The following is a 26,963-nucleotide window of genomic DNA, read 5'->3' on the forward strand; positions in this document are numbered from 1 at the left end:
AAAGATATGGATTAGTGGATCCTTCAGGTTTAAAGGTTTATGTTTTGAGAACAGTTCCCTCCTATACTGAAGGCATTGTTGGGGAAATACTGAAAACGGATAAGCGAAACGCTAAAAATACATACAATTAGATTCACTTATCCTTAGTTCAACGAATGATAGATGGTCACAGTCCCCTCTGTGAGCATTCCAAAACTATGTGGCCTAATCTAGACTTGAAGTGGTCTACCGCTTTGCTGTCACTGGTTAGAAAATGACTAGTCACTGTCTAATCGGAAAACATGTTGACAGACTGAAGGTTACTAGCAAAGACTTTTGCAGAAGCTGTAGGGACATTGAAGAAGAAGAGACTATAGAACATTTTCTGTGTGTGTGTCCCGCAGTAGCAATCAGAATGAGTTCAACTTTAGAACCTGTCTGATTTAACGGAAGTGAACATTCGCAAGTTGTTGGGCTTTTAAAAGCGATCTGGATGGTTCAACGGTAGGAACTAGAAGGCATCTTTCTTTTTCTGTTCTTGTTAAACCTAACCTAACCACCCGTAGTTTTAAATTTTGCTTAGTTCGGATAAGTAAATTTAGTTTCCAGTTAAGCGATTTAAGTGTAAATGCAAGCGAATTTTTTCGTCACTTTACTAATTATATATAAAACTAGCTGGACCGGGCCCGCTCCTCTGCGCCTTCATTTACTTTATATGGAACAAAGTTTTTTTTTTGGAATATTTATTTTCGACAATTAGTATATCGCTTGACAAACAGTTTAACAATATAGGTGTCTTTATCTGAATCCCATATGATCTTTATTGGTCTACGAATTTAAGTTTGGATGTAAGCTGTACTCCATTCTTAAAATACTTTATTTCAGCCCGATATTCTCATGATGTCTGATTTAGAAATGTTTTCGGGGGTGAGGTGGCCCTTGGCCCTGAAAAATATCAGCATCGTGCTCTTCTCTCAAATACTATTTATTTACACCACATATTGCAATTGGGTTTGTGGGGAGTTTACAGGATGACGCGTCCCCCAAACACATGGCCCCAAAATCGCTCATCAAATTCGTTTTCTAATCTTCAATACCTTTCATTTGTCGAAAAGTGTTTACCGTTTGGGGGATGTTTTGGGGAAGGGGTGATGCCTAAAATACATGGTCCTACATTTGGTATCAAATTCGTATTCTACTCCCAAATACCTTCATTTGAGCCCCATATTGCCATTGGCCTTATCATTGGATATCAAATTCGTTTTCTAGTCTCAAATACCATTCACTTAAACCCCTTATAGAAAAAATCAGCCTAAAAACTATGAATATCGAGCTCCACTGTCTTGAAGACCCAAATTGTCTTTGTGAGCAAATACGTCCTACTTGGGGGTTGTTATGGTGGTGGGGCATCCCCTAGACAGTTGGTGCCAAATGTTAATGTCAGATTCATGGTCTACTCCAAAATACTCTTCATTTGAGCTCCATTTTTCCATAGTCGGTTTGGGGGATGAGCGGCCACTCAGTGACTTGGCTTTGAAAATATATATCAGATTCGTGTTCTACTCTAAAATACCTTTTATTTGAGGCTCATATTGCAATGGTCAGCAAATACTTCCTATTTGGGTGGTGTTATGGGGGTGGGGTGGCCCAATAGACACTTTTCCCGAACATTGATATCAGATTCGTGCTTTACTTCTAAAGACCTTTCATTTGAGTCCCATATTGCTATGGTCGTAAATTTGTCTTCTTTGGGGTATGTTCACGGGGATGGACGGCCCCCCGAACACTTGGTCCCACATCTGAATATCAGATTCGTATTTTACTCCCAAATACCTTTCATTTGGGTCCCATATTGCTATGGTCGGGGCTTTGGAAATATATATATCAGATTCGTGTTCTACTCTAAAATACCTCTTATTTGAGCCTCATATAGCTATGGTCCGCCAATTCTTCCTATTAGGGTGGTGTTATGGGTTTGGGGTGGCCCATTAGACAAATACCTTTTATTTAAGCCGCATTTTTCCATGGTCAGTAAATATGTTCTGTTTGGGGAGTGTTTTGGGAAAGGGGTGGACCCCTAAAAACTTTGTCCTAAATTTTGATATTAGATTCGTATTTTACTAGCAAATACCTTTCGTTTGAATCCCATATTGTCATGGTCGGTAAATATGTCCGATTTAGGGGTGTTTTGGAGGTTGGGGTGCTCCCCCAAACACTTGGTCCGACAATTCGATATCAGATAGGTTTTTTATCTTAAATACCTTCCATTTGAGTCCCATATTGTCGTGATTCGTGTATATATATATATTTGGTAGGTTTTGACGTGGGCCGCCCCCCTAGGTACCCCATCCGAAACTTGAATATCAAATTTTTGTTTGTTGGTTACTATGAGAGAGCACACAAAATTTCGCTTAAATCGCACCAGCCATCTCCGAGATCTGGCGTTTCTGAAAATTAGGGTAAGGGGAGGGTCCACTCCCCCTTCAGATATCATAAAATGTAGTACCCTATTTTCACCACGGGATCATTATGTACCATCAGTGAAAATTCCAAGAAAATCGGTTCAGCCGTTTCTGAGTCTATAAGGAACACACAAACAAACACAAATTGATTTTTATATATAAGATAATTTGAGTTGAAAAAGAACAATGCTCAGAAGAACTGTTTAAAAGTCAAAGACAATCGAATTCCAGATAGTTTTCCGTAGAAATAACATTTTCACTAAATCGATTTCAGTTTCATATAAAAATGGAATTTGTGATGTTAAAAACTTTCAGTTTAAATATTTTCACTTAAGCGAATTCAGTTGCGCTGAATAATGCTAACAACGAAAGGTTCTTTTCATCAAGTTCCACTTAAGCGAAATTTTCCACTAAAGCGTATTACAGTTATGTGGTTTCCACTGTACATACATACGCACATACTGTGTATTCAAACATATCCATCACTATATTTGTGGTTTTCATTTCGAATTGTCCCTATTACTTGCCACCGAAGCGCAGAAGTTGGTATGTCCGCCTATCACGCTGAGCGCTTAGGTTCGAATACAGGCGAGACCATCAAATCATATAAAACTCCTCTCCAAAGAGGTGGCGTGCTGTGGCACCCCCTTCGGTCTCGGCTGTACAAATGAGGCCCCTTATGATTGAGCTCAAACTTGAATCGGACTGCACCCATTGATATGTGAGATGTTTGCCCCTGTTCCTTAGTGAAATGTTCGTGAGCTAGATTTGCATTCGCATATGCAGCTTATTTTGTTGCCAAGCAGACTATTTACGAGGCTAAAAGAAAGCTTATCTCAGAATGTTTGCAATGCGATTTAACACTTTCTTATTTTTTCTAAACGCGCTATGAATTAATACAATAGCTTAAACGAGGCGGCAAAAATGTTTGTGAATGCAAGACAAACAAATTTTGATTGTTAAAGAGTTCCTGGATGGAAATAGAAAGTCATCATGTAGGAGGCCACCGTAGCGCAGAGATTAGCATGTCCGCCTATGACGCTGAACGCCTGGGTTCGAATCCTGGCGAGACCATCAGAAAAAATTTTCAGCAGTGGTTTTCCCCTCTTAATGCTGGCAACATTCGTGAGGTACCATGCCATGTAAAACTTCTCTCCAAAGAGGTGTCGCACTGCGGCACGCCGTTTGGACTCGACTATTAAAAGGAGGCCACTTATCATTGAGCTTAAAACTTGAATCGGACTGCATTCATTGATATGTGAGAAGTTTGCCCTGTTCCTTAGTGGAATGTTCATGGGAAAAATTTGCATTTTGCATATAGCAGGCACTTCCTGGGGCCTGCTTCTAACAGACCCACATAAATTCGCCACTGTAATTGTAAGTACTTGAATGTGTGTCCATCCGAACATGATTGTTTTTTTTTTTTGTTTCTTTTCATATGTTTCTCTATTTATTATCTATGCCAATGTAAGTACATAAAAAGCAAAATAAAAATGGGCTTGCTCATGACTTTGGCAAACAAAACCTCACTAAGAATGCACACATGTACTCGGATATTAATGTGCAATAACGATGGCCATAATTTCATGATGATGATGATGGTGATGATCATTGTGGTGATGATGCATCTTTTCATATGCAAATTAATTAAATTGAGTTTAGATATTGCCATCAAAACTCTGATGTTGTACAATTAACCAAAAAACATTTTGGCAAAATTCAAAAAAGAAGGTAACCTCACTTGCCCAGTACAAATAGTGGAAAGGTCATCATAAATACGTTACAACTCAAAATGTATATAAGCGGCTCTCTTACAACTTTCCCTTATCATTGTTTAACTAATATTTGAATATTTTTTTTTTATAGATTTTATACCCTACATTATCAAATGGTGGGGCTATACTAGCTTTGTCGTCCCGACAACCGGACAACCGGTTTTGACTTAAGACGAAAAACGAAGGATTATATTGACTAACTGATGCTACTATGGATTGGGCAAGCAGTTCAGGAGAAAAACTAAGATACTGATTGATACTATCCGTGCTGTTATATGGCTCCAATGCATGGGTTATTGCGAAAGCAGATGAGAGGGGAAATTTGAGTGTTTGATAGAAAAATCCTTCATTAGATATATGGATCAATATGCGTTGATGGAAAATTAAGGCTTCGTATGAATCACGAAGCTGTATGACGACAATAGCTTAGTTAAACGTATCCACAGACAATGGTTGCGTTGGTTAGGTCATGTTATAAACATGAATGAAGAAACTCTAGCAAAGAAGTATTTTAAAGGCGACCATAGTAGAACCAGTGTTGCCATTCAAAAAAATTATTTCCTTCCAAAATTTAAGAAAAATCGTACCAAACTCGATCAAAACCTACCAATTATTTTAAAAGCCAAAAATGAGGTGTATGTTTTCATACACGCCACCGGAAATTAGTCCATTTTGCCATTCCATTTGAAACACTTCAGATTGTAAATTTTCAACGCTACAAACGATATTGTACCGTCGTTATTCATAAGGGATCTAGCCTTGTCCGCCCGCCTGTTTGTTTAAATCACTCTATAGCCTTAAGTTCAAAGATGGCCTATATCTTGATATAGCACACTTTATAACCGTATTTTTGCCCTGATTTCAATGAACAACCGTGCCGAGTTTGGATAAAGCGATCTGCGATTTTTGAGTCCAGAAATGTGCTTTTACTAAAAATTTGCGACGTTACAAAGAGTTGCATGGACCCCTCAACATCTTTGTATGTGGCTGCCACATAGGCCTATTTTTCGATTGAAGGCACAAAGCCGCACTTCCTAACCAGAATTTTTGAAACTTAAAAGATATCCCTTAACACTCGTACCAGTTACAGTCAATATCAGAACTTATGCCTTTTTTTTTTATCGAATTTTTAAACAGTGAGACCCCTTTTAACAATATTTGGTCTCTCAACATCCATGCTTTTATTCTGCACTCTTAAAGAATACGCAGAAAAGACATAAACTGAACTAATTTTGAGTTAGCCCCTGCGATTTTTTCAGTAAATAACTTCGTTTTTATATGTTGAAAAAACCTACCAAAAATTGAGGTCAGCCTGCCAAGATTATAAAAACCTACCAATTTTGGTAGGAACCTACCAAAAACGGCAGCACTGAATAGAACACATGCAAAATGGGGAAAACAAAACTTTGATGGAGTGACCAAGTGGAAAAAGACATCTCGAAACTGGGTGTCAGGGGTTGGAGAAGCAGCGCCGAATATATATACTACATTCGGCTGGAGGAACAAATTTTCCACAGTGGCCAACTAAAGTATTACTTTTCTTAACGTTGAACAAATAACAAAAAAAAGTGCCGATAATGTACGAGGGTTGCTATGCAAGTTTTTGGCCTAGGCCCATTTCCATTTGAAACTTTGACATTTTCTAGCATGATCGTACTCGAAACGTTTTGAATGATTAGTGAAACGTATTTGTAATGATTAGTGACATGAACAAATTAAATTTTGTTCGACCATTTTTTAAAAATTTCGGCGTGGAGTGCATTTAGGAACTTCAACCTTTATATGGCGATAAAGCACCATCTTATAGCCCTGTGAAAAACTGGTTTAATGAATCTAGGCGCTTCGAGAATTGGTTTGAGCGCATGCAAAGTGCATAAATTTTGTTGGAAGATACTTTGAAAACATTAAACCCTTTTTTGGGGATAAAAATTTGCATTTTCATTATTAGTTTAGAGAAATGTATACATCAGCTCCCCGCCCCCCATATCATATATATATAAATTTTTTTCAACTCTGTGCTTTTTATATAATATAAAACAAACATTTTTTTTCCTTTAACATATTTGCAGAGTTAGCAACGACATTTTAAATACATAGAATAGTATTTACTTTTATCTTTTAAGCCATTGTTGCCATTTGCAATCATCAAACGAGAAACATTTTTACATTCCCTAGTCTTTTGTTATCTATATACATATGTATATGTCGCTTTATATTGTTGCCAAGTTTTCTGCCACAATGCTACAAACGACATGTTTGCCATCCTCTCATCTTCCCCATTCTTGACCCAATTATTTAGCCTGCCAATCCTTCTAATTAAATGTCTAGTGGTGTGTGCAAGGTTTTCATTTTTCTCAGTCGCTTACCACTACTACTTGCCATTACATAAAACAACGTTGATTTTATGTTTCATTGTGGATTTAACTTATTCTTGCCGCTTAACTATTCCAGTGTGCGCTGACCAACTATTTTTTTGTGGGTGAAAGCATAAAAAAGCTTTTAACAGAGACCTAATACAACCAAACCTATTGACATATGTGGACATTAGGGAGAAAGCTAATTATTGTAACCGAATTGCGTTTAGTACTTTCGGATTGCTAGATCTGAAACGCGTTTAAATTGGTGTCAAACTGATAAAAGAGAAATTTAAAACTAAACTAATTTTCCCATGAGCATTAGAGAACGGGGGACACTTCTCTCATCCATGATAATTAAAAGGGACCTCCTTTTTTATGCCGAGTTGGAATGGCGTACCGCATGGCGACACCCCTTGGTAGAGCAGTTTTAACATGGCAGGATACTTTACTGATGTATCCAGCATTAGTAAGCGGAAAACAACGCTGATTTTTTTATGTTCACGCCGGGATTTGAACCCCCACACGTTCGGCGTCATAGGCGGAAATGCTAAACTCTGCACCACGGTGTCCTCCAAAAAAGAAATTTGAAACGGTTATATAGTAACTGATAATTGATCGACGAACGAAACTACAGGGTAGCTGACCAATTCAAACGACCAACTTTTCTTGTGTAAAACCAGTAAGGAAAGGCAAAAGTCGGGCGGTGCCGACTATATAATTCACCTACCCTATAAATACAATGTGGGAACTATTGGGTTGCCCAAAAAGTAATTGCGGATTTTTCAAAAGAAAGTAAATGCATTTTTAATAAAACTTAGAATGAACTTTAATCAAATATACTTTTTTCTACACTTTTTTCTAAAGCAAGCTAAAAGTAACAGCTGATAACTGACAGAAGAAAGAATGCAATTACAGAGTCACAAGCTGTGAAAAAATTTGTCAACGCCGACTATATGAAAAATCCGCAATTACTTTTTGGGCAACCCAATATATATAATTCTGAACCAATTTAAATGGACCTCGGCGGATGTTTTCCAATGGTTTATTAAAATCCCCGGACAACAAATTATTTAAAATCTGACGAAAATGTATATGGGAGCTACATCTAAATCTAAATCGATTTTGACCAAACTTCTTAGATATTGTGGTAGTCATCGAGGAAAGCGTTGTGCTCAATTTGGCAAGATTGGTCAATAAATGCGCTTGCTGTGGCTTTAGAAGTGAAAATCGGGCGATATACATATATGACAGCTATATCTAAATCAGAACCAATTTTTATGGAATTCAGCTGTAATATTAAGAGTCATAAGAAAATCCTTCCTGGCAAATTTCGAGAGAATCGGTTAACAAGTGAGCACTTTATTGCAATATTTCATTGCATTTCAATGCATTTTTAATAAAACTTAGAATGAACTTTAATCAAATATACTTTTTTTACACTTTTTTTCTAAAGCAAGCTAAAATTAACAGCTGATAACTGACAGAAGAAAGAGTGCAATTACAGAGTCACAAGCTGTGAAAAAATTTGTCAACGCCGACTATATGAAAAATCCGCAATTACTTTTTGGGCAACCCGATATATATATATATATATATATATATATATATATATATATATATATATATATATATATATATATATATATATATATTTATATATATATTTAAATCTGAACCGAATGCCCTGAATTTCACCAGAAATGTCGAGTCATAAAAAAATCCTTCCTGCCAAATATAGTAAGAATCGGTTAACAAATTACTATTTTATTGAATTATTACTGAAAATCGAATATGGGAGCTATATCCAAATCTGAACCGATTTTTTTCCAATTTCAATAGGTTTTGTCTTTAGGCCGAAAAACTTGCCTGTACCAAATTTGAAGACGACCAGATGAAAACTGCGACCTTTACTTTGGACAGACGGACATAGCTAAATCGAATCAGAAAGTGATTCTTAATCGATCGGTGAACTTATCAATGGGTCTATCTCTCTTCCTTCTGGGTGTTACAAACAAATGCACTAAGTTATAATTCCCTGTACCACAGTAGTGGTGTAGGGTATAAATATTTTATATAAATATCAGAACAAAAGTCAAGTGCAAAATTGAATGGGTTCTGAAATGTAGATTATTTTTTTCATATTATTTTGTATTGATCCAAAGGACTAAATATTTGAATCAATACAAAATAATATGAAAAAAATAATCTACATTTCAAAACCCATTCAATTTCGCACTTGACTTTTGTTCTGATTCGGTCAACAAACAAGTTTTAAGCTGCACGAATGTGTTCTGCCAGTATTTGGGCCCGTTCCCGTACAAAGGCCTTCGAAGTCTTTACCTTGCTCTCTAAAATATTGGCCCAAATAGAAAAGTCCATCGGATTGGCATCTGGCAAATTGGACAGCCACTGTGTGTATGAAATGAAGTGCAGAGCATGATTTTTTATTATTGGTTTACACGTGCTTTATGTGACGATGCCGAGTCTTGATGGTACGTCCATGCCTAGGACCGAAATGTTTGCGTGTCCACGGCTCCAAAGCAATATAATATATTGTCGCAACTACTTTAACGCCTGACTCGACGAAAACGATTGAAGAGCGACCATCGGCTGCATAACAGCTGCCCCTACCATCACTTGAGATGGAAAATTACTTCGGGTGATCTTTCGTAGGCTCAAATTCTCGTACGTGCGCTCTGTTAAGTAAACACGATAACTTTGGGGGTTTGCGATTTATACCATTGGGAAATTTTTCTCGTCAGAGAACATGATGTTCGGAAATTCACCGCGTTCGTTTAGTCTTACGTGTCTAACATTCTTTGCTTTGGTTAAAAATAGTTTGCCTTTTAGAACTTCTAAGGCTTTAACTTTAACTATATGTTGCATCATTTCACGAGATATTTTCAGATCTTTCGAAGGAATAAAGCTAGGCGCTTAAAATTTTGCGGAAATACTTTTTAGTAGTGTAGGTCGGTGGGGATTGTAAATGGGCCAAATCGGTCCATGTTTCGATATAACTACCATATAAACTGATCATGGGTCTTGACTTCTTGAGCCTCTAGAGGGCACAATTCTCGTCGAATTTGACTGAAATTTTGGACGTGGTGTTTCGGTATCACTTCCAACAACTGTGCCAAGTATGATTCGAATCGGTTCATAATCTGGTATAGCTGTCATATAAACTGATCTTGTATCTTGACTTCTTGGGCCAATAGAGCGCGAAATTCTCATCCGAATTGGCTGAAATTTTGCATGAGGTGTTTTGTTATGACTTCCAATAACTGTGCTAAGTATGTCGCAAGTCGGTACATAGCTTGATATAGCTGCCCTATAAACCGATCTGTGATCTTGACTTCTTGAGCCTCTAGAGGGCGCAATTCTCATCCGATTTCGCAGAAATTTTGTACAACGGCTTCTCTCATGATCTTCAACATACGTGTTTAATATGGTCTGAATCGATCAATAGTTTGTTTTTACCTGCGTTTGGCAAAGCTATTAGTTTCATTATAACGATTTATAATGTGATACACAAACATTATGTTCACTTTGAGGTGTTTGCGTTTGCCAGCCACAGCCGATTGTGCTTTTTCAGCCAAATATAACGTAATCACACTATAACGCTTGAACTCAATCATGAATAACATTGAGCTCAAAAGTCATAAGGTAACAAGTCAATATAACAGATATCAAAGAGCTGTGAACTTGGTAACACTTTGGTATCAACTACCCTGTTGTAGATTGAAATAATGCGAACTTGACAGCACTTGCTACATTGGCTTTCGACACAAAGAGAGAAAGAATCTAAATTTCTCATATGTAACCACTATTGTTCGGTAAAAAATCAAAAACTGCAGCTTCTTCAATTTCAAAAATAAGCCTTATCTCCATAGATTAGCATAAAAAGGTCAATCTTCCACCCTATTATGTATAGCAAAGGGTATTGCGTTGTGTGTGCACAATTAGATTGTCAGCCCTTTTTTTGTTGCACCTCATGTGAAATAAAATAATTTGTCGATAATAATTTTGTTGATGACGACAACAAAAGAGTGCACACAACACACTTTGTTGTTCATGTTGGCTTGACTCCCTTGATGGTTAACCTTACAATGGTAAGATATTTTCACTATACCTTCTTGTCATTCTCAGTGTTCGAATAGAAGACTTATAGTAATATTAATTTTTATTTATAACTACAACACTTGCGGTTCTGGTTGGACTCATTTGCCCATGAACATTCCATTAAAGAACAGCAGAGATATTTCTCCTCTCATAACAATAGATGCCGGAAGGGCTTGCCCCAGAGCGACAGGTTTTTAGTACAGAAGTTAAAACAGCTGATTACTTTCTTCCAACTTTTCAACATTTATAGAGATGGACGATGGTAAATACTCAAAAGGTATTTACCCGGTCAATTGGGTAAATACGCATTTATACTCAAAAGCTGAAATCGGACCAATTTATTGTCTCAAGACTATAAGTCTGAAGATCGGTCTATATAGCGGCTATATATAACTAAATTCTGATTTTATGAGATCAGAATGTCAGATTAATATACAAAGAATGAGAAATCATCAAAAATTGTTTGGAAAATGTTTTTATACTTAAGATATCTGCAAAATTGTTAATCCCCCAAAAAAGGGATACCCAACAAATACCCAAGCATTGGGTATTTACCCAACAAATATCCAAGCATTGGGTATTTACCCAACAAATACCCAAGCATTGGGTATTTACCCAGTAAAAACCCATCCCCAAACTTTTATAATAAGAACTATCAGCTCTTAATTTTATGCAAATGTTAACCAATGTACATAAAACTGTTGTGGGACAGAAGAAATGGGATTTGCATCAAGACTAACGGTACACTTTTTGTCCCGGATATCTTAAGGGCGCTGGAGGTGCTTGTCATGACGGGCAAAAAAAGCAAGCCATGGTCAGGGGATGTATTTGATTCCCGGGGTTTCTTTTTGCTTGATATGGTGGTGTATTGTTACTAATTGCCTTCCCGATTAGGGCTGGGATATTGGAATGAGACCACTCCCGAGAGTCGTCTAGGCTAGCTGGTAACCGAAACAATTTCCCTCCCTGCATATAGGGTCATGTAACAAAAGGTATGGAAGCGTAATCTCAATTTTAAAAATGGCTCGAAATTCTAGTATTTCTTCTGTGGTCGTTTTATGTTCGTTAGCAACAGCAACACGGGTTACTGAAATAGTCCCACTGCATTGTTGTGTAACAACCCTGTGATAACAACGTTAGCATTTGTTGCATTAGCAGTGTTAACATTGCAGCGTTTTTTTTATTATCACGACATGTGTATGTTTATTGTATTAGTATTTCTACTGTGTCTAATCTTATCTTTTGCTAGTGCAATTGTACGTGTACATTGCTTTGGAAAATTTTTAGTGTAATCAAAAAGCAATAAAGTTATTTACTTTTTGTCAAATACGTCTTAAATATCAACGTTCATTGAGGGTGTATTTGTTCTGCTTTATTTTTACTGCATTGTGATGAAATATTTTACACGTTATACTACTGTTTGTGCTTGAAGAGAAGATTCAAATCTTATCATTGACAAATAATTTATTGCTGGTGTTTGTAGGTGTAGGTATTCTTGAGCGTTAGAAAAGAAAGATGTTAACATAAATATTTTGCACGAATGGTGCCTTTATCCGAAACATAAAATCACAAAAAAAAGATATTTAAATTTTTTGTGATGTAATTTGGTTGGGATTGCAAATGTCCCAAATTTGTCCGTTTTAAGGCATAGCTCTCATACAAAGCTATCATCGGATTTAACTTGTAAATACTAAGGAGTGCAGAATTGTTAGCCTATTTGGCACAAAAATTGCATGTTATGTTCATTATAAACCTTGCATCATGCATATCAAGTAAGTTTCATATAGTTCCATCCAAACCTGATGTAGCTCCCCCTGAAACCGATCTTCCAATTTGACGTCCCGATTCCATTGGGTCGTAATCCTTTAACGATTTGGCTGAAGTTTTTTTTTGCACAAGGTGTTCGAATGTTTCTATCAATATATGATGTATGCGCCTACCAAATATGTATAACTATTTTCAGGTTTGAGATCTTCAGGAGAAATTGGCCTATGTGATTTATAGTGAAGGGCGTATAGCGTTCGTATTGGTAGAAAAGTTCATATTCGTGTTTCTGTGATATATTAAGCGGTTTAATGACATTTATTGGGATAAAATTGCATTATTCCTTAATAAAGCCAATTGTTCAATATGTGGGCGGAATACGAGAATAGTTAATTTCAGAGTTGATAATAAATACGATTATAACTGAAATCAAAATCAAACACATAGTTTTTTTTACAGATTTGTTGTGTAGTTGTTGACATTTTAAAGCACCAGTCGCAAAACAAATTCGACAGTTGTTGAGAAAAAGTAAACACAAAAACAATATAATATTATTTTATTAATTAGTAGTACATTTTATTTTTTATGTGTTTTATATATTTATTTGTTCCTTTTCTTGTTTTTGTTTCATCATTTACTTATTTTTGTTTTTTCTAATATCTATTGATCTTTCCCATTTGTGCTAATATTTAGTTTTATTTTTCAAATACATTCAACTTGGAGCTGAAAAAATACCCCTAATGTGAAACAAATAAATCTGATTTTTATAAAGAGAATTGAAAAACTTAAATTACAAAAAATACTCTTTTCAAAACACAAACACAGAAAAACCATAAAGAAACTTATAAAAAAAAAATATTTAAAAATTTCGTACCTTCATATCCAAATTGTTTCTTTGTTTTTATTTTAATTTAAAGTTACTACAATATATTTCCAGAAAACACATACTTCTAATACTTATATACACCCAACACACATACCAAAAATATCGTTTGCATTCTAAGTTTTTTGTTTGTTGTTTTAATTTTATGTTTTGGTTTTAATGTACAAATCGAAATGTGTATTTGTGTTGTTACTTGTTCGTTATATTTTTTGTTTTTTATTGTATTTTTGCAAATTTTCGTTTTATGAGTTTTTACTATACTGTAATTATTTGTGACTTTTCAGTTGAGTATTCTACGTTTGTTTCATTTTTATTACTTTTTTTGTGGCAAAACTATTTTTATGTTTAAGAATTTACAAAAATAAAGCAAATTTGTCATACGCTTTAAAAGAAGGTGATAATGAGGAACAAAACCCTAAAACCGGAAAAACACACCCAGTATTTTCAACAATATGAAATAAGCTAAAGTATGACTTCAAAGATATGTAAATCACCTAAAGGTGGGTAATAAGTTGGTGTTTTACAGTGACAATCAAGGTAAACGCTACAAAAATCTTAATGAAAACTGCAAATGTCACATTGTCACAATTTTTTTGCGTTGACATTTATTATCCAAAACTATGAACATTGTAGATTTTCATTGGAAAACACAAACTTAGTACCGGTCAAACTAAGTACCGTAAGCGTTTTAAAACATCGTTTGTTGAATGAGGATTATTCGATTTTGCGGGCTACTAAACAATATTTTGGCAGAAAAAACATCCAAACCTCATGGATAGTGCTGCAACATCAATACTACCAATTAAAACTTTTTTTATGTTGCACTGCTATGCTTAAATCGTGTGAAAATCATAAGTTTGTATATACTTTCAAAACGCTTCATACTACTTCTGTTAGCATTTTTGATATTGAATTTTGAGCGTTTTCTGTCCGAATCATATTAAAGTACAATCTGGATGGTCTGTTGCGTTTAGTATGGGCGATCCTAAAAACGGGAAAATCAGCTGATAGATCGTAATACAGCAATTAATCCGTTCATCGGTCCGTTTTCATTTCAAGATCAGTTGTACAATGTTTGAAAAATCTTGGTTAAGGTATGATTATATACAGTGTTATGATCTTGGCATGTTTAAATATTATTTATTTTAAATAATAATTTCAAAGAAATAAAATACCGCGATAGACTTCAAAAGCCATTGTAGTAGTACGACAAACAGGCTTTAATTGTTAACAATTTATTCTAACACGCTTCGAATTGCATTTGGCATTAAGCAATTTTTATTTCCTTTGATTAAATGGCTTTAGCGGAGTAAGTGGCCATTGATGCCACTCTACGAATGCAAACCATGGGTTTATTACAACCCTGCGTCACCTTTAAATAACAAATTAACTGATTAGTTCACAGCAGGGTTTGACTTTTCAGTGTGATAAGTATCTTTTTCTGCCATCAACTGGGTGTGTATTACAAGCAGAACATTTTCCCTTCTTGTCTTCTTGTGCGTTTCGGAATTTGCTTTGTTTAAATAAACTTTGTAATAAAGAAAATTAGCAAGCAAAAAAAAAAAAAAACAAAAAAGACAATAATAACATAGAAATTCAACAAACGATTTGACTTAACAAAAATATTGTACATAATTTATATGAATCTTAAAACATGCAAACCACCTCTGTCTACTACAACTTGTACTTCTACCACCGCCATCATTACTACTACTACTAATTACTATTTTGCTGCTACTAACATCGCGTTACAACTGCGTGCGTGCGTACGTCAATATCGTGGCGCATTGGTCCGTCTTCAACTAATTTCCATGTTACGAACTGAAAAACTTGCTTAAATCAACTGTGAAATGATGCAAATATGGTTGACGACGATACGCAATGAAAATTTTAATAACAATAAAAACGATGAACAACAACGACCACTGACGAATGGTCATCATCACCTGTAATGTCCCAAACAATGCCAACAATAATGTGTGTGTGTGTTGATGATGCCAACAATAATAACAACCATTTATTTATTTACAAAACACGCAAATTTGTGTTGATGAACTGCTGGTGGTGGTGGCAATTGCGAATGCCAAAAATGAACATTTGTGCGCTAATATTGTGCTTTGCTCCGCCCCCGCCCTTCGCACTGGATTATGGATTTTAGTAAATGACGTTGAAGATTCAACAGAATTTGAGTTCGATACAGCACTTTACTATGGTGATTCGACGGTTAATCTGGGTGAACGTTTTTCAATTACATGCATTATACCCATAACAGATCCAATAAATTGGCTGAAGGACGAAGAACCCATAAAGCTTCATAATTTACGACACGGCCATGATGAGCATTCATATGTCTTAAGTGAAAGTGCTATTGAGGGTGAGTTTAGATCTCAGTGATTATAAGGATGATGATGATAAGGTCTCTGTGTTGCTCCCACTTCCTTTCCCCTCCACCCTAATATCTGTGCGACGTGTGGTTGGGTGTTTGTCCCACCTTCTTACTAACATACATTTGTTATATAAATGAAAATAAAAATTTACTTAACCACAGCACACACATGTACATCCTACTCAGAGGTTAAGTGTGGAGTGTTGATGTTAAGTGCGTGTATGTGTCAGTTTGGGCGGTTTATTTAAATTTTCTCTTCATATTCTCTATCTCTGTCTCACACCATTCGTTCTTTTGAAGTTATTTATTAAAGAACTTAGTGTTGTATTTAATTACACATAAAACTCCTTGGCCCAACAGCAGGAAGTTAAAGGTTATGATTTGCTTAAAAGCAGAAAACCTTGTAGGTGTTACATGACCAGAAAATTATGACCTTTGACATGCCATCAATTTCGTCAAACTCGAATTCATAATGGGTCGAGCTGAACTCTGAAACATTTTTAAGTTGGCCAAATATATATATTTGTGTAGACCAAAAAAATTATTTAATTTGGCACAATGTTTACATTATTAAATTTCTGCAAAAAGATCAAGATTTTAAAATTTATTATAAATTTACGCTTCATTGCTTAGAAATCCCTATCAACGAGCTTGTAGTGTAGTTTTTACTTGCCTGTACAAACGGTCACAGAAACATCTGATATAAAATATCCCTACCTATTTGAGAGATCTTACACTTTGGCCTGTCAAAGTATGAATATTTCAATAAAGGCTAAAATAAAATGCGCGCGTTGGTTGAAAGAAATGCAACTTTGCAATCAAATGTCAAAAAAGCATTTAAGCGTTTTTAACAATTTTTAACTTTGGTGCCTTAAAAAAACTACTTCACGAATGGCAACACTGAATGACGCTCGACTTCAGTAGTCAAAGTTGTAAATACTTTAACTTAAACCTAGTACAGATTTCATTCGCAGCGAAAATGCCGCGACAGAACATAAACAAAATTTATACTGCCGTAGCGACATGTCGCTACTATTTTACTAATAGAACTCAGTATCACTTCTACGAAATGTGTTCGCATTTTCCTCGTCACCATTTTTTTATAATGCATTTCGACAGTTATTCGGGCTAAAAATCGAAGTCAGTACTAGGCTCTATGCGCGTTGCTTTTGTGAGATTTGTTGCGGAGTTGCTTTTTTTCAATGCAAGGATCAAAAACAAAGCTCAAAGTGTTCCAGGCCAACAGAATGAGCTTTGTTATTAGCGTCACGTTGCAAAAATGCAACTCTGCCTTGGGTCTTATTGTTAGTCCCAATCCCAATTTAAGATATTTAAATTAGTAAGACATTTAGGAAACCTTTTTTTCATAATAAGCCGAGTAGAAAATGTTGAACATATTGGAAAGAAAAACGTGGAATGCTTATAAATTATTTATTGGAAAGTCTAGAGACCGGTGTTTTAAAAATAACTATTGAATTGATGGTGAGGCGAATCAGTAAATATTAAGAGAGGAAGATACAAATCAAATTATCATGGGCCTAGCGTTAACTTAGTTTACTGGTTTACAAAACGAAAACCCCTCCAGACGTCTAGATGTTCCTTTCCTGTATTTATTCATCATCCTGCAGATAGGCTCACTATGCCTTTGATTGTGTTTTGATTTTCTGCTATTTAAATGATCTTTCACTGAGTGTTTTGGTTTATGTCGTCCGTCCACCAAACAGGTGAAAAGCACAAAATTGAAGCTCACATAACAGTGCGTCATGCCCTGAAAGTCCATGAGGGAAAATATCAGTGCAACAATTTACACAGCAGTTATCACATGTTGCAAGTACGCACTCCCGATCCAGACAAACCCGAAACGTTATCGCCATTTCTGATACAACAGCATCACATGGGTGGCAGCCGAAATCGCAATGAGGAATATCAACGATATTTTCCCACTGAATCGGGATATGTAACCATACATGATCTAACACCAAGTCAATCCGATGAAGATGACTTGTTCACACGCACCTGGGAGCCAACGGAACCAGAAACACCGCCACAAATACTAGCACTGCCAACGAAAAAACCAATTACAACGACAACCAGTGGACAGCAACATCATCGCAGCCATCATCATGCGCCGCATGAGCATGATGTACACCTGCCACATATCCAACAAATGGAACATGACCTAAAGCACAAGTTATTTCTCATAAATACCACGCATTTTGATGGTAGTCCCGTTGCATCTATGGACACACGGTATCACAATAAGACAAAAGGTGTTGGTCTGGTTGGCATGGATTTGAATCCACCACCCACACCGCCTCACTATACGACTGAATCGTGGAGGCCCACAGGTATTTTTTATGCAGCAACTCCACCAAGTTTTCCGCCACCACGTACAACTCCAGCTCCGGCTACGGCGCCACCCCCACCACCACCACAAGCGGGTATGATGCCTTATTACCATGGTATGCCAGCGCCCTATTATGTGCCGGGCTATCAACACAAGACCCATAGTGGCTATCAGATGGCTCCTGCATCGCCAGGTGTCGGAGGAGGAATCCAACAGCAGCAAACGCCATACCATATTCCACCACCCAATTACTATTATCCACAATATCTGCCACCACCGCCGCCCGCACAGCAGCAACATCCCCATCAATATTACAATCCGATGGTGACGTTTCCCTCGCATGCACCGGGAGCTATGCACATGCCCGGCAGTGGCCAACAACAGCTGCAGCATCCCCCAATCACTTATTATCCGCATCCATTTCAGCATTACGCTCAAATGCCTACAAATCAACAGTTTGTGCCGATGCCGGTAGATAGAGCGGCGACATCAGCACCAATCTTTGCTCCAGGAGCGGCATCAGGTGGTCTTCAACAACAACAACAACAACAACAGCAGCAGCAGCAACAGCAAAAACAAAAACAACAGCTTCAGCAGCAACAACAGCAGCCACCTCAGCTAGTTTTTCCGGGCGTGGTGACAAACGTCTTGGTTCCCAGCAATATTTCACTTATTAACTCTGTCGATAATGGTGAGATTCATAACTTTAGCTTTTATTGCTAAACAAAACCCAAGAAAAACCAAAGAGAACTCCATCATAATTAATCTTGATCTATGATTTTTCATTCAATTCAATTCAATTTCTTCCCTAAATAAGAACAAAAGAAATGTATTTTTTGTTATTCACCTAAAACTCGCCACCCTACCTCTTCATACGCATCCTTTACGTATGGTGTACATTTGTTACTTCTCTTTTTTTTCGATACCAATATAAATAGCTAATTAGCTATAGCTCTATAACCTTAAGATATCAATCGTTCGTATTTTGCTCTGGATCTTTTTGGCATTTCGTCATAGTTCGTTTTGTTTTTCGATCAATAAAAAAAACACCCAGTTGTCACTTTCATGGAATTTTTCCCTTTTGTTTTTTGTACAATAAATAATTAGTAATTTTTTTATACTAGTACATACATCACTTTGACATTGTATTCTTTCAAATATTTACAATTGCCCTTTCTCGCTAGATAATCGATCATTCATTGAATCAAGTCACATCTCACTCACCACTCTCATCATGCTGTTGTGCTGCTAGTTGCCCATATGTTTGTTCGTTCGTTCGTTCGTTACTGTTCTTTAAATGTTCGTTTTTAACGTTCCTTATACATAATTTTTACAAGTTATCGTTCTTGCTGTATATTTTATGCGCTCCGTTCAATCTCTCTCCCGCTAAATAGTTTTTTGTTTTTGTCAAATATCTTAATTTTGTTTTCGTTTATTTGGCTCTTTTGTACACTTTTCTACGCTCTACTCTCTAATCTCTTGTTTAAATTTCTCCTTGCTCTCTTTCTTGGTGTTTTTATAGTCTTATGGGTTTCTTGTCAAATATATTTATTTAATTTGAATTGAACTGTTGTTTGCTTTTGTTCTTATAATCTGTTGTCGTTTTTTGTTTTAAGTGAAACACATGTTATTGAATTATTTGTTTTTATTTTTGACATTTCTTGGACTTTTGTTCAAAGCTTTGAGAACGTTTACACAATTTTAAGCAATATTTTTACGTATATACCAAACTGATATTTACAATTTACATAAACAAAAGTAATGTTATAACAATAATTATTTCTTCTATTTAAATTTAAACACACACAAAAAACCCTTTGTTGGAATTTTTTATTCAATAAAATAAATAATTTAAAATTTTGTATAATTGTACAGCAAATTCATCTATAAAAACAGTTTGGATACATTAAACAACCCGAGTAAAACTATTGTTATGATCAGATCCAATTATATCTGCCATCGGATATAATTGGATCAAATTCGATAAAAGTAGACAAAATTGGATAAAATTTTATCCCAAATTAGTTTTACTAGGTCTAATTTTTCCTCACTTTTTGAATCAAATGAATGGCTTTCGTTCGCCTATCATCAAAATCAGCTGCTTAACTCAATAAAATCAGCAGATTTCATTTGTTTGAGTGACAGAACCCTAAATGATTTGACTGTTCTGTATTTTAGCTCTTTTCATTGGATATTTTAGCCCTTTTCAACGTAGCAAATTGCAAAATTGCCACCCAAAAATACGGGATAGGTGACAATTAGTGTTATTAATTCAAACAAACACATTTTTTTTGTGTGAAAATAAAATTTATTGATTCATATGACAAAAATAGTCTTAATATCAGAATTCATTCATTTGGCGGGAATAGGCCGGTATTTTGACCAAATTGTTCGTGACAATGGCTTTCTTTGCGCATCTATACTGTCAGATTTTTTAAGTCATTAGTCATTGCTCTCTGAAAAAGCCTAAATAAAAAATTCCATTGTGGACGAAATGAATTGCGGAATATGACTTTTTAGCCATTCTTGGTTTACACGTTCTCTATTAGAGCTGGCAAAATATCGATGGTACTGTTGATAGTAAATTTTTTGACAGAATATCGATTGATATTTTTCCGATGCTATAGTATCGCAAAAATAAAATTTTTTGCAAAACTAAACAAAAATAAGCAATCCGACACTGAAGGTATCCTTTAAGATACACTGCGCCCATAGAGGGCGCAATTTTCATCCGATTAGGCCAACATTTTGTACAATGATTTCTCTCGTGACTTCCAACTGACTTTATTAACCCTGGTTTTATTTGGTCTGTGCATTGATATTGCTCCTATATAAATCGATGATAGGAAATTAACGATAGTATCGATACTATCGATATTTTGGTTGCCTTTTGTAACTTGTAAAGCTTTATCTTGAGCTCGTTTTCAACCTATGCTGCATTCTTTCACGTATTTCATATTCTCAGAACTATAGCCATGTGATTGCCACTAGTTTCCGGTTTTTAAACAACAAAGAAGGCGTAAACAAATGACAAGAACTGTCTAAAATTCAAAAAAAATATGTGCCGACTGGTTGTTTTTCGCAACCTTATCAAGTGGATTCCGGGCTGGATCTAGTATAATTGGATTTTACATGGGGGTCAATGTTGGTATCATGGTTCAATATAAGGGAAAATCTTACTACGAGTGTACGCAACGTACTAAAAGGTACTTAATGTTGTCCCATAGGTAATAAGTGAAAGAATAAAGATAAGATCTTAAAAGCTTGATAAGCTTGTGGTATTGGTGGAAAATAGACTTTTACACGGAATTTAAAACGATAAGATATAGAAAATTTTTATGAGTTACACTAAAATTACGCGTCAGAAATGCTTTTATTCTTAAAACTTCGCCTTGCATTAGCCTTTCAGGACGTGAATAACCCTCTTGCGAAAAACTAACTTCAGACCGTCACATCAAAATCAAGGGCACGATTTAAATGGCACGTTACTATATTTGGTACTCGAAAAGCAAGATATTTGAAATAAATTTTCGAACATTTGAATTTCTATAGAAATGGTCAAATTTATTATCAGAAGGACGAGATTTTTACAATTTATTACTTTCGTTTACTAATAGTTCCAACTCTCGTCTAAAATCCGAGGATCCTAGCTTCAGCTATTCGTAGAAGATAAATTAGTTATGGATGAGCGCTGTCGGTAAAACACGGAAGCTTAATGTGGATTTTGGACCCATAGGTCCAAAACTCTTTTTAAAATTCAATCGGAAAACTCTTTTTAAAATTCGTCGAAGATTCCGATTTTGATAACCACTTGTGTTTTTTTTGTCCACACAAGTTAACGCACCCTAAAGCATATCACCGGAGGATGCCATTAATTTCATAGCGAAAAGAGTCGGTGATAAGTGGAAGGGTAATAACGTGGATGCAACTAAAGAGGGCAAATTCCATTATTTCTAGATATATCCGGAGGTGGTGAGGAGGTCCTGGGTCAGGAGGAGTCCTTGTGGGGCCATCGACTGCAAGACAATCAACCGTATCCTTAGTGGACATTGTTTCTGTTCGAATTGGGGGTGTTGGCTTCCCCCCTTTGCGACACAGGCACCGTCGAGGAGATACCGGATCATGTAATTTTTGAATGCAATAAATACACAGGGTTTTTTTCAGGGACGCTATTATTTTTGCCGTTTTTTGACATTTCTCTGCAGTAAGGTTTGCCATTTTATGATGGCAAAATATACGAGCCAACAACGAGTAGCAATTATTAAAATTTACTATTGAAATTCGGGGTCAGTGGCCTCAACGTTAAGAGCGCTACGTCCAATTTAGCGATAGGGCTCATTTCTGGCTGAATGGCTTCGTCAATAAGCAAAATCGCATTAACCTCATAGCGAACGTCAAAATTAATTTATTAGAAACCAAGTTTTGAGAACGTGTTCTCATGAAATGGTCCAGTCGATTGGACGCCTCAGTCGTGCTATTTGACGCCGTTAGACTATTTCCAGTGGGGTTACGTGAAGTCTATGGTCCAGACAAGATATATTCATTTACAGGTAGTGGCAGTTGTCCAATAACAAAATATTGAGTGCACTATCTGTCAAAATCAGTGATTAGTGCAACTCTGATTTTGAGTATGTAACTACTTCGCGCCATTTTTCGTTGTTTGTGTTTGTTATGGTTCTTAACTAGAATGCACACACACAACCAAAACTCGTTAACACTTCGCGAGAAAAAAATTGTACTCAGGTACACTATCTGGTACTTATGTCATGGTCTATGCCAAGATAAGTTTAGCAGGTAGGAGCAGTAACCCATCAAAAAATATTCAGTGCACTATCTGTCAAAATCAGTATTAAGTGGAACTCTAATTTTAAATGTGTTTAATAAGTTCGCGCCATTTTTCGTTGGTTGTGTGTGTAATGGTTCTTAATTATAATGCAAAAAAACAACAAAAACCCGGCGACATAGAGTGCACTTTTTTCGCTAGAAAAATTGTATGGGTTTATGCCAACGAGCCAGCGACAATCGATGAACCGCGTACGAATATCGAACGCGAAATTGCAGCAGTATCGGCCGTTATATGCTGGAAAACCGTCGAAAATTAGGTTCAACGTCTGGACTTCTGCAAGCGTGCCCGTGGTGGCCAAGCAAAAGAAATCGAGTTCCACACATAATGGCATAGAACGTTCTTTCACAGAAATTAAGAATTTCATGGATTTTCACAACCATTCTGTTTAATTTACAAAAACTTTTGTAGCGCTCTTATTGAAAAACCCGATGTAATTGTTCAGGCTTAGTACAATTCATCGAATGTTATGGCCACTCTAAACTCGCTGATATAGTGGATTTTCTTCTTGACTGGATGTTGAAGTTTAATTTCTTTTAATTTCAGTTTTTTGTTATCGTTTTTTTACTCTCCACCATAGGATTTTTAAATTACGATAAAATCATAAATTCCTCATTTCAAAGACCATTTGAGGCTCCAACTCACTAGAGCTGTGTGAGTCGGGTATATATGTAAACCCTTATGCACCCAAATCCGGCACTGACATTGAGTGGTCTAATAAATATAAGTCACTGTTGAATTTTGTATTTCAAATTTTAACAAAATCGGGTAATAAATAAAGCTTTTATGAGCTTCAAACCCTTTATCGGCATATCGGTCTATATGACAGATATATCTAAATACAGTCCGATCTTTTCTATATTTGGGTCAGATGGCGGCTGGCCTAAAACTACTTTCTGTTTCAAAATTTCAGCGAAATCGGATAAAAAATAAAGCTTTTATGGGCTTCATACTCTTTATCAGGAGATCGGTCTGTATGGGAGCTATATCTAGATATAATCCGATCCAAACCATATTTGGGACGGATATCGGGAGAACTAAAACTACCCACTGTTTCAAATTTCATCGAAATCGGATAAACAATAAAGATTTTATGGGCTTCGGACCCCTTATCGGCAGATCGGTCTATATGACACTTGTATCTAAATATAGTCCGATCCAAACCATATTTGGGACGGATATCGGGAGGCCGAAAACTACCCACTGTTTCAAATTAAATCGAAATCGGATAAACAATAAAGATTTTATGGGCTTCAGACCCCTTATCGGCAGATCGGTCTATATGACAGCAATATCTAAATATAGTCTGATCTGAACCATATTTGGGTCCTATGATGGGAGGCCTAAAGCTACTCACTTTTTCAAATTTCAGCGAAATTTGATAGAAAAAAACAAAACATTTATGGGCATTAGACTCTTTATCGGAAAATCGGTCTATTTAGCAGCTACATCCAAATGTCGCCCGATTTGACCCGTTCAAGAATTTAACCAGTGTGCATCAAAAAGACGTATCTGTGTCAAATTTCAGCTCAATATCCCATTTTTTGAAGGCTGTAAAGTGATTACAACAGACGGACAGACATAAGGACATTGCTAAATCGTCTTAGAATTTTATGACGATCCGAAATATATACACTTTGTATGGTCGGAAATTGATATTTCGATGTGTTGCAAACGAAATGACTAAATGAATATACCCCCTATCCTTCGGTGGTGGGTATTAAAAATGGTGATGAAGAAAATGCGAACACATTCCGTAGAAGTGGTACCGAGTACTATAAGCAAAATAGCAGCGGCATGTCGCTGCGCCAATACAAATTTTACAAATCAACTCTGCTTCAATGCTCTTGTCTTTGTTGTTATTTGACTTCTGTTTGTATGCTGGCAAAGAAGTGAAGTCAGGGCTACTATTGGGTTGCCCAAAAAGTAATTGCGGATTTTCCCAATAGTTTGTATAGACACAGTAAAACCGCTCTGGAAAATGCTTACTAAAAACATCAACTAAGCTGTAAAACTTGCGCTTTTTAACCATTTGTTGATTTTATACAAACAAGTTTCATGAGCTGCTATTGTCAACTATATATATGTGTATGTAACATATTTATGTTTATAACTTGTGATAATGGTAACCCTACCACTGCAATATATTGTACTTAAGATAACATCTCAGTTTGGTATACATATATACACTTACATAAAACAAATACAGAGTGCTTACATTGTTTTTTATTATTTCATTCGCCTCTTTGTTTTGTCTTATCCAAATTTATTGTTCTAATTGACACGCTTTTTTTTTCTTCTAAAAACGGAAATTTTTAAACATATTTACATATAAATATATTATACCTGGTTTTTCCCTAGTGATTTCACTCCAAGTTGAATAAGATACATTTATTGTTATTATTAATAATTTGTGTTTTTCTATTTTTTTTATATTTAAGAAACAAAAATTGATAAATTCGATATTTTTAATTTTAATAAATGCGATGATTCAACCCGAAACCAATATCATACATTGAGATCATGTTCATTGTCGTCGTCGTCGTCATCATCAGCATCGCCAAGTTTGTTGCCGCCACCACACAACCACCACAGCCACCAATAGATCAAGAATCACTATTATAACAATGATATTGCTGCTGACTAACCTCATGCTGTTGTTGTCATCACTGACAGCACTAAGTGTCAGCGTAATTTCGTTTATTTTTTGTTTGACAGCACTAATCACAGTCATCAAAGAGCCAATGTATGAGTAAATGCATAAGACACTAAAAACACTACCACTCACACCCACACACACACACACACAAAGTATATAAGAGTTTCGTATTAGATGACGGTTACAGTTTATGTAAAGACTATTTTGTTTTTTTTTTTTTTTTTTTTTTTATTTTTTTTTTTTTTGAGTAACTATTCATTTACACATACATACATATTAATAATTAAACATTTTTAAATCATTTTCTGTGGTGGTCATAGTCGAGGTGTACCTACCTCTAGCCTCTCTCTCGCTCATTCAAAAATGTCTCTTTTTGGATAATGTGTGATATCATTTTACACCAAATATGAACCACACCACAGAAAAATATGAGAATTTTTGTTTAGTGATTTCATTTCTTCCCATTTTTTGTCATTCTTTCAAATTTAATCAGTTTTTATGTATTTTGCTTGGCGGTAGCACCCATTTCACTGCTACTACAATTCGTTGGCATTTGCTTGGCAAATCAAAGAAGGAAGATGTAGCATTTGAGAGACATTATTGCCGTTTCCTTGTTTATTTTGTGTTACTCCATATACATGAATAGCAGACACATACCATTTTTTATTATAAGTTTAGTTTTTGTTCTTACTACATGCGTACAAATAGAATTTTAGTTTGTCTTCATTTATGATTATTATGTTATTTAAATGTATCTTCTCCAACTATTGCTATGTAGCCTAGAGTTTAGCTGTAAGCTGTTTTCGTTTTTTATTTTATTCTATACTATTCTATTCTATTAATTATCCATAATGTGAACTCATAAAACATTGCCCTTTATTCCTTCGCCAGTCATGACAAGGAGTTTGATTATCCCATTCGTTTTATTGTCTCCATAAACGATTTGTTTTTAAGATTGATTTTTTCTTTTTTCTATTTGTATTCTATTGCTAAGGCTATAATGTTACAACCATCTATATGTGATTTAAGTTAAAATTATTTTAGAGAGAGAGATTTGTTAATATTTCCCTAGTGTAAATAGTTGCTTTGTTTATTTGTAATTTTCTTGTCTTCACTATTCAATTGAAAATGTTTCCAATAATGTCCATCAGTTACAAATAAAAAGTTAACAATTTATTTTTGTTTGTTCTCTGTGATTTTTCAGAGCAAGAATCTTCGGTGCCAAACTATGATAATGCAGACCAACAACAGTTGATATCTTTTGATATACGCTCACCATTACACATACATTGCAATATACAAGGGGAAGGAAATAATAGTCTAACTTGGTAAGTAGTCACAAGTAAAAACGTGCTAAGTTCAGCCGGGCCGAAACGATTTAGACTATAC

The 26,963-nt window shown here is 35.7% G+C and overlaps 1 protein-coding gene across 2 annotated transcripts in view; it reads left to right on the plus strand.

Moving 5' to 3' along the window:
• The window catches only part of LOC106090419 (uncharacterized), a 111,971-nt gene that overhangs the window by 45,913 nt on the left and 39,095 nt on the right, over positions 1–26,963 (plus strand). For both annotated transcript variants that reach the window (XM_059365168.1, XM_059365169.1), the window contains exons 3-5: positions 15,498–15,713; positions 17,450–18,763; positions 26,779–26,902. In XM_059365168.1, coding sequence (XP_059221151.1) covers positions 15,498–15,713; positions 17,450–18,763; positions 26,779–26,902 — 1,654 coding nt within the window. The remainder of the gene's footprint in view (positions 1–15,497; positions 15,714–17,449; positions 18,764–26,778; positions 26,903–26,963) is intronic.

Source organism: Stomoxys calcitrans, chromosome 3 (assembly GCF_963082655.1).
Source record: "Stomoxys calcitrans chromosome 3, idStoCalc2.1, whole genome shotgun sequence".
NCBI lineage: Eukaryota > Metazoa > Arthropoda > Insecta > Diptera > Muscidae > Stomoxys > Stomoxys calcitrans.